The sequence below is a fragment of the Anarrhichthys ocellatus genome, unplaced genomic scaffold (genome assembly GCF_004355925.1).
Source record: "Anarrhichthys ocellatus isolate YVR2014 unplaced genomic scaffold, GSC_Weel_1.0 scaffold52, whole genome shotgun sequence".
In the NCBI taxonomy this organism is placed as follows: domain Eukaryota; kingdom Metazoa; phylum Chordata; class Actinopteri; order Perciformes; family Anarhichadidae; genus Anarrhichthys; species Anarrhichthys ocellatus.
In genome coordinates this window covers 2,371,477-2,380,546 of record NW_022280082.1, presented here as the reverse complement: position 1 = coordinate 2,380,546, position 9,070 = coordinate 2,371,477, and the positions used below count along the sequence as shown (strand labels likewise).

The 9,070-nt window shown below is 43.0% G+C and overlaps 1 protein-coding gene across 1 annotated transcript; it reads left to right on the top strand.

Annotated features, from left to right (window-relative positions):
- Positions 1-100: 100 nt before the first annotated feature.
- aldh8a1 (aldehyde dehydrogenase 8 family, member A1) lies at positions 101-5,681 on the top strand. The gene is made up of 7 exons (XM_031870317.1): positions 101-2,251; positions 2,892-3,039; positions 3,600-3,755; positions 3,839-3,988; positions 4,133-4,389; positions 4,752-4,913; positions 5,008-5,681. Exons 1-7 carry the CDS (start codon positions 2,105-2,107, stop codon positions 5,458-5,460), a joined length of 1,473 nt encoding a protein of 490 aa, XP_031726177.1. The 5' UTR covers positions 101-2,104; the 3' UTR covers positions 5,461-5,681.
- The last annotated feature ends 3,389 nt before the right edge of the window (positions 5,682-9,070 follow it).

The following is a 9,070-nucleotide window of genomic DNA, read 5'->3' as shown; positions in this document are numbered from 1 at the left end:
GCGCCAAAGTGGGTTTTCTATTTTTTTTCAAAGTACACATGTAAAAGTAAGTAGAAAGTGAAAATGGAGAGGTGATCACTTCCCGTCAGGTTTGACAGTGACACAGTTGAGATGGTTCCCGCTGGAGTGGAAAGCACCTCAACAGACACATCGCACCGTCATCGAGCGCGTAAAGAAGAGAACATTAGTTCAGAGTTTTAAAGAAATGCCCACAACACACGACCGACGAGGAACATGTTCCGTTAAAGTAACGTAAGAAATGCATCAAAGGAGATCACAATTTAATAAACAATAACTAGTCAATGGAAAGAGTGAAAGCAAATCAATCTAAAGACACTTTATGCCTTTATTTTCTGTAGTCAATCAAATATGCTTTTTTTTTATTATAAAATGTAGATTTGTTTGAGTAGTCTGTAAAGTTTGTTTATTCACCAAAACTCTCTTTTAGAGTATTTCTGCAAAGGAGAACAGTACACAAATTAAAAGAACATAGTATTAAATTAAGATAAATAAAAATCAGATACAGATGCATATAATGCCTGATGGTGTTTTTGCATTCGTGAGGGTTTCTGGTGTGGGATCTTTATTTGATTTTTCTTTTTGCTCCAAAAATGTGTGACGAAGGTGTCCGATTATGTCTCTGATTAACAATGAGCAATAGTTCCCGTACGCATACACAGGGAAGTGTGTGTGCATTAAAGCTGGCTAAAGACGAGTTATGCAGAGAAAGCACAGAAACACACACATTGTAAGTATGATGGTTTGTATGTTGTGTTATAATTTTATTTTATTTTATTTGCATTACATGATTTGGCAGTTTGTGAGTGATGAACCAGCAACCCAGGCTGTGACTGTCGGTCCTCTCCTTACCTAGCTTTAGGTGATTTTATTATCTTTGATAAAATTGACACCTGAATATATAATATGGCTCACTACAGCTGCCATAGTTGCTGGATGAACTACCAAGGCATCAGTCACAAACACTGCAGTTATATGACGTGGCCGTCTCAAGAATCCTGACTGATTCCAGACTGCAGAAACAGAACAGCAGTGGGATCAAATAGACAGACATACAGTACGTTTGCGTGATCTCGTGATGTTCCATGTCAGTGATTGCTGCAGTCAAACGCCTCGTGAAGAGGAACGTCCACCACACAGTCAGTGCGTTGGTCCACCAGAGGGCAGTGTTCAGCAACATGCGAGGTGTCTCGTCATTAAGTCAAAGTGTCAGTCCCCTTGGACCATGTATGAAACGCAAAGCCTGAAAGCCTTTCTGTCCACAGACCTCTGAAGGGCCATCAAGGCATCTAATAAGAACCGTTAAATCTGGTGGCCCTTACCGTGATGTCGCTTTCTCTGTTAATGGATGATGATCACCTGACACCTTTCTGAAGAACTTTCTAAAATGGACTGTCACACTAGTTTACACAAGAGTAAAAGAAAAACTATAGTGGGCACCATAAACTCTAATAATCACTCTAATAATTTAAAACAGAGGTTTAGTTTTACATTGTCATGACAGAAGGTGTTCTTTTGTGGCTCTTCAAGTGTGAACTAGCATGTGCTCCTTGTGATAAACTACATTGGTGATAGTAAGCCACAGCTCTCCTGTGAGCATTAAAAACGGGTTAATCTTTAACATAAAGTAAAAGTCAGAATACAGTTTGATCCCTGCTGCTTTTTTTTTTTTTCTCTCTGCAACAAAACAATCTCGCCTCAAAGTCCATTTATTTACTGTTCTGGAGCGTTTTTTTTTTTACTCTGCATTTTGAGGACAATCTTACCTCATTTCAACTTCATGTTCCCGAAGCCAAGAATGAATTTAGAAGCTTCACTGTCAACATAATGGTGAAGTCCAAGTTTGTACATGTAGCACCTTATTGTGGGAGAATAAGTAGCCTACCGCTGCAGCATAACTATGGTGCCTTTTATTGTGAAATGTGACGGAAGAGGCCGCTCTATAGTGGGAGGATCATTGCAAAGTCTAGGTAACTTCTCTTTACTGGAATACCGATATGATTAGAGACCATTACCTGCAGCAGCATCTCCTGCTGTCCTCTCACTCGGCCTGTTGTGTTAAGTTTGACAGCATCGCAGTGCAGCCATGACGAACCCCTCCGCGCAGAGCTCATACCTGGTCCTGGAGAACTTCATAGGAGGGAAGTTCGTCCCTTGTCGGAGTCACATCGACTCCTACGACCCGTCCATCGGAGAGGTCTACTGCAGGGTGCCTGACAGCGGGGAGGAGGAGGTGGGTCATCCTCAGACAGGAGAGGCTCGTGCAATATTAAGTTTGTTGGTAGTTTCTGCAGTGGCCGCAGATGTTTGCATATTTGTAGGCTCGTATGTGTTGTGTCGGTGGCTGCACGTTCCTCTTTGTGTGTGCATATGTGCTGCGTTTGGCACTTTTCTTTTAAACCAGCTGACTCATCGTGCATCTGTCATATCTGGTTTGGGGTTAATCATTGTCATGTTCCTATTTTGGTCACTTTTATTTGATGATAAAATAATCTTATCAACTTTACAAAGGTTGTTATTTATTGCAGGGGTATTGAACTGGATTGCATTCGTTTTTTTTCTTCCAAACACTGCTGCATTTAAAACAGATTTGTATTTAGCATTCTTGCAGATGGTCCAGGAAATGAAAAAGATAATGCACTTTTTTTCATGTCGTATATTCTTGTTGAATATCCAGGTTCTGGTGTTTCATATGAAACACGGTCGGAGGGAAGCACCTTTGTTCTTTACAGTGTCAACAGTGAAGTAATCCAACATGTCAATATACCCTGGGGATATTGACATGTGCTTTCCCTGCTGTGAACCTCCCTGTTGGGAATCAGTTGAACTTCACTCTGAACAAAGTGCTAATCTCTGTGCTTTACTGCCTTCAGGTGGGGGCGGCGGTGGCGGCTGCTAAAGAAGCCTTCCCCGGCTGGTCCGCCCGTAGCCCAGAGCAGCGGGCTCAGGTCCTCAACAAGCTGGCCGACCTGCTGGAAGCCCACCTGGAGGAGTTCGCCCAAGCTGAGTCCAGAGACCAAGGTGTCCTATACTGTTATTAACACATGTGGTATCAACCCAAGACTCTGCCAGATCCAAATGAACACAACTGCATGTTCAAATTTTTGAATTTAATTCCATTTGGAAACCCTAATTTCAAAACTTCTGTTCAAGCGCAGTAGTAACAGACGACTGATGACATGTGTAGGGCTTCAACCGAAGAATATTTTGGTTATCTATTAACCTGCAGACAGATCGATTTTAATAATTTGGTCTAGAAAACTTCAGAAAATAGTGAAAAATGTGCATCAAATTGACCACGGAGCCGTTCAATCCGACCAAGGGTCATGAAATGGGGTCATTCAAATCAAAAGAGCATGCAAGTACTGACCAAATTAAATGGTAATCTGTGTAGATTATGAGATGTATTGTGCACTAAAATGACATTTGGCCTGAGGGTGGCACTAGAGGAAAGCTCAAGCATTGTCCAAAATAATCTGTGATCGTGCCACCGGGTCATTCATCAAACACTGATTGATGAATGTCTGGTATCCGTATTATTCTCTGCTGTTAAATTCTATATCTGTGTTGTTCCATCACAGGTAAGCCGGTAACATTTGCGCGGACTGTGGACATTCCCCGGTCAGTGCACAACTTCCGCTTCTTTGCGTCATCGGTGCGTCACCACACCACCGAATGCAGCCTGATGGACCACATGGGCTGCCTGAACTACACTATCCGCTGCCCTGTGGGAGTGGGTGAGAGCTCGGAGTGTTCTCCATTAAAACCTGTTCTATTTTGTGTTTTAAGTGGTTTTTAAACTACATTGTTGTGCGTGTAGCTGGTCTGATTAGCCCCTGGAATCTCCCCCTGTACCTTCTGACATGGAAGATTGCGCCTGCAATCGCTACAGGCAACACAGTGGTGGCAAAACCCAGCGAGATGACCTCCGTGACTGCCTGGATGATGTGCAAGTTGATGCAGCAGGCTGGTAGGACTACAGCACCCACAATGCACGAGTAATCCACTTGTATGTACAGAAGTTAGCAGGATTCTCTTCGGAATTATTGCACATAAATATTTCTACACTATCATCTTTATTAAAAAGATAATGCACACCTGTCTGTCTCTGCAGGTGTTCCTCCAGGAGTCGTCAACATGGTATTTGGCACTGGCCCGAGAGCAGGCGACGCCCTCGTCGGCCATCCTGAAGTCCCATTGGTCTCTTTTACTGGTTCCACGGCAACTGCCCAGCGCATCACAGAGCGGAGCGCCCCGTACTGTAAGAAGCTCTCACTGGAGCTGGGAGGTAAAAACCCTGCCGTTATTTTTGCTGATGCAAACCTGGACCAGTGCATCGAGACCACAATTCGCTCCAGCTTTACCAATCAGGTAAGAGAAAAGTGTTAGGGAGTGTTGGTTACTTTTACTATTGCTGTACTCGTGTTGTATGTTACATGCTTTTGTGAAGGTTAATCTCAAGGCTGGTAAATCTACTGTTTTGTGCTAGTTTTTGTGGAATTGGAAATGTGTTATGGAATCTGCTATGTTAATGTAATCAAATGAAGTCTGTCACCTTAATGCCCTGTGGCTGTATGTGTTATGGATGCAGTTACATGATTTGTCCACATGAGGGAGATCACAGTCCATATTTTGTCACAAGGCAGATTTTTTTTTTTTTTTAAAAACAATGTCTTGAACAATCAGTGCTTCGATCTGAATCCTCTGTCTTTCTCCTTCCCTCCTTATGTCAGGGAGAAGTCTGCTTGTGCACCAGCAGGATCTATGTAGAGAGGAGTATTTACTCTGAGTTCCTGGAAAAGTTTGTGGCTGCAGCTAAGAAGTGGAAGACTGGTGCGCCCTCTGACCCCAGCAGCAACAACGGAGCGCTCATCAGCAAAGAGCACCTTGAGAAGGTGATGGATTAAAACTGGCGTGAAAGAAAAATGTTCTATTGTTTCCAATACTCATATACTTTAAGTTGAAATCCTTCTTTGTCTTGATCCCCAGGTTCGAAGCTACGTAGCACTCGCCAAATCTGAAGGTGGCATCGTCCACTGTGGCGAGGGGGTGGACCAGCTGGACCTCCCTAAGAGCAACGCCAACGGGTACTTTATGCCGGCCACCGTCATTTCAGGCATGTCCGACAGCTCCCGCGTCATGCAGGAGGAGATCTTTGGCCCCGTCACCTGCGTCAGCCCCTTTGACACAGAGGATGAGGCCGTTTCCAGAGGTAATGGCGTGCGTTACGGCCTGTCGGCCACCGTCTGGTCCAGGGACGTGGGGAAGGTTCACCGGGTGGCCAGGCGATTACAAGCAGGTCTGGTGTGGACCAACTGCTGGTTGGTGAGAGATCTGAACCTGCCCTTTGGAGGGATGAAGAACTCTGGTGTGGGGAGGGAGGGAGGCAAGGATTCCTACCACTTCTTCACTGAGGTGAAGACGATCGCAATCAAACACTGAGGGAGGAATGGATAAATGTGAAGAAAGTTTATAGACATTCACTCATCTCTTTTGGGCAACTCTTAGGAATTTCAATGACTAGTTTCTCCTCCCACCCTCTCGGATTTCCGGAGCCTGTAATTAAGTCTCTTTAATAGAATACAAAAGTCCGAGTGGAAAAATACAGATGTATAAACAAACTGAGATCCAATAAAGAAATGCTTTACAGTGCAAAACACTAATATTCGTACGTTTTTCATTAATTCTTTGCTGAATATTGTGAATCATCATCTTTTATTGTTGAGCAGTTGGGGAGGAAAAAAGGGATTCAAATTTTGAATGAGTGCAGACCAGATAAGGCAGAAACTTATTTTTTGCAGGTGTCAAGAAAAGTACAATTTATGAAGAACAGCAGCCTAATCCAACATCCTTTAAATGTTTACACTGCAGGTCCATGTTCTGTGTGACAGTTCAGGAAGTCATTCTGAAAAGAAGGCAAACAAACACTGATAATACTAATAGAAAAGCAGGTAAACACAAGGAGAGTTGGTACAATTTGTGCCTCAGGCTAAAAAGACTCAAAGAGCAGATCTTTGTCAAATCAACTCTACGACTGAACTGGTATTTCATTAGCTGTTTTGTAAAAAACAAATTAAAACGCTGTAAATAAATGCCACCTGTAGTTCAGTACGTTTTTATGGTTACATTCTATCGTTGTCGTCTGTGGAATGTCGTAAATCTCCATATTTGTCGCATAACGTTCGTCAAAGAGAGATTCTGGGTTCCTGCTGACAGATTAACAGTCACTTTAATATGTTTTAGATTTTTATCAGCGCACTTTGTACATAGTAACGTGTCGTGGTGTTGTCTTTAATGGCCGAACACTCGGTCAAAGTCTGCTCGGTTTCAGAATGTTTTGCGTCATTCAAACCTTAACGCGACTGTTTTACAGCGAGTTGTTTTCATGTCGGACCTGCTGACGCAAGAAAGGTCAATAAATGCCAAACTATCCCGTCTGACAACATGTTTGCAGAGAGGAATAGGAATGTCAGCAAGCTGAGTGCTCTGGATGACCTAGCATGCTGACATTAGCTTTGCAGGTTTTTAGTCATAAAACAAAGCATCAGACAAACTCACATTTTGACCTGATGGTAGTGTTGCTAGATGAAAAGTCAGGGGATCACGAAAGCTAATAGTTAATGATGAGGGAGGCATGAATGTTTTTACCAAAATTTATGGCAGTCCAAAAAATTGCTGTGATATTTCAGTGTGGACCAAAGTGGTGGGCTGCAACCATTCAAAATGTGTTTCAAGTGATGCAGTGTTTCATTTGACAATCTTCAAAAAAGGAAATACCAATTTAAAATGAGTGTCAAAAGGACTCTTTAAATATTAAGTTAAGTGACTTTAAAGTCGGTACATGCCAGTTGAAACAAACATTTAAGTAATCAAACTGCCCACCAAAAGCATGTTTCATCTTCCTCCTGTAGTTTTCAGCACACTACCCCTCCCCTCTCTGCCCTCTATTAAACATGTCTCCTCACCGTGCTGATCATCTGATCATGATTTAATGCAGAGCGAGATGAGACTGACTGTGCACTACGCATATGAGAATGTGTGTGTGATGCTCTCCGCTCCATCTGAGCCCACGGACCATTTTAGGAAAAGAAGGTAAACGAGGGACGTGTGTGAAATCACGTCCCTCGGTGAGGTGTGTGTGACATTTACCATAGAGCCTGTGTGTGTGTGTCCCACCCTTTGTGTTTTGGCTAGGGACTGGGCATTGTGCTATGTCACGTTGCATGATTGCATACACACATCCGTGCTCCTGTGCCTTCGACCTAGAACATAACGTGATGAAATGGATACCACCCAAAACTCATGTTAGGAGGTCTGAAGTGGCTTATTGCACACACACACGCACACACACACACACACCAAGGCAACATCTTACAATCAGAATGTGAACAAAGTCAGCAATTATTTCATTTTCCTATTCTTCTTGATTTATCTTTCATCTCCCCCTCTTGTGAATGTTTCATTGAGAAGGAAAAGGCTCATTGAGGCGGGTCTCGCCCCGCTGTACGTGACTTTGAGGACACCCCCGGTGGCTTCAGCCAAACCAAGCATTTAACTTTCGCCTCACTTATCGGGCACTGCGAGAAATGAAAATAGAGCATCCTTCCATTTTATAACTGCAATATCTAGCTCGCCAGAATATATAAAGGATATGTTTTCATACTGGCTGCAGGGATGTGACAGGCTTCATGCAGAGGGCCATCTCATTGATATGTATGTGGAAATAACAGTTACAGCCAACGACCGCTTTCTCTCTTCTTTTGGCCATAAGTCTGTGAAACGTTATCTTTTTATGTGTTTTATAATGTACACACAGGAACATTTTGTTTCCTATTTGGAAACGGGTATGTGAATGTGTGTGTGTGTGTGTGTGTGTGTGTGTGAATGTGTGTGTGTGTGTGTGTGTTCAGATAGTGACCGATAACAAGAGAAAAAGCAACACACAGAGAAAACCTGACTCAACCGCCAATCATTATGTTTCCTTTTGTCCCAGATTCTGCAAATTGAAAGCTTTGTTTACATGTATCACACTAACTACCAACCTCGTCCATTATGACATCTCGAATTACAGGCTATGTGCGTCGTCATTGAAAAGAAAGTTCTTTCTTTCAGTCGAATCTTTCAGTAGAATATGGAACAGTAGATACAAAACCGGTTTCTAGTCTTCCTATCGCTTTCCTTTGTCCTGGCTGTGGTATTTTCCTTTTTCTCCTTTTCATTCTTTTTTTTGAATGTCATGTGCCTCACACAGTAGGCTTGCTCAATCTCACCACAAGCCTCCACAAGAGCTCCTTCTCTCAGCATGCTCCTGTCACGTTTGGGTTTGGGAATTTTCCACAGCGGGCGGCCTTGGTTTTGCGGTAGATAAGCCCCGAGATGAAGCAGAGTCCCGAGAAAATGCTGCAGTTCCAGCAGGTTAAGTAAACTCGGCTGAGAAACCTGAAGTGTCTTTATGGAGGGACTGAGAGAGCTACTTGGCTACAGGAGGCTAAGTGTCTGCAGCTGCGTGTCAATCTCTGGTAGCTGCCTTATTTTCACCAGTCTGCAATGACAGCTAAAATCGACATAGCTGTGATTTTTGTACGTTGCTCTCTCACTCGCACGCAGTTTATTGGTTGTGCGAGTGTGAGTTCAATGCTATATATCCCTGGTGTGTGTATGGATTGCATCATCAAATTTGCTTTTATGAATTTTGTGTCAAAAGTCTCAATACAACATGATATTCATTTTGTAAGTTAGGGTCCAATTTAGAGTAAAATAGACGATGAAGCAGGATATGCTTTAGGGCGTGGCTACCTTGTGATTGACAGGTTGACTTTGTCCAGTCTGGGAGGTGTCTGTGTCTTCGCCTTACAACTTTAACCCTTTCAAAGTCTGTTTTCAGTTCATGTAAGTTAATTATAACATTTTTGGAAGCCTAAAAATGTCTTTTGCAGAGTTCAGTTGTATCTAACTCCATCCTCTCGTGTCACGTTTCAGAAACTGTATTCCACGAACCAATGGGTAACGTCACGTTGACTACATCCACTTCTTATATACGGTCTGTGGCTCC

Coding starts and splice junctions, on each gene's coding strand:
- aldh8a1 (XM_031870317.1), top strand. CDS start 2,105: ATGACGAACCCCTCCGCGCAGAGCTCATACCTGGTCCTGGAGAACTTC. Junction 3,040..3,599: donor AGCTGAGTCCAGAGACCAAG/GTGTCCTATACT, acceptor GTTCCATCACAG/GTAAGCCGGTAACATTTGCG. Junction 4,914..5,007: donor GCAAAGAGCACCTTGAGAAG/GTGATGGATTAA, acceptor CTTGATCCCCAG/GTTCGAAGCTACGTAGCACT.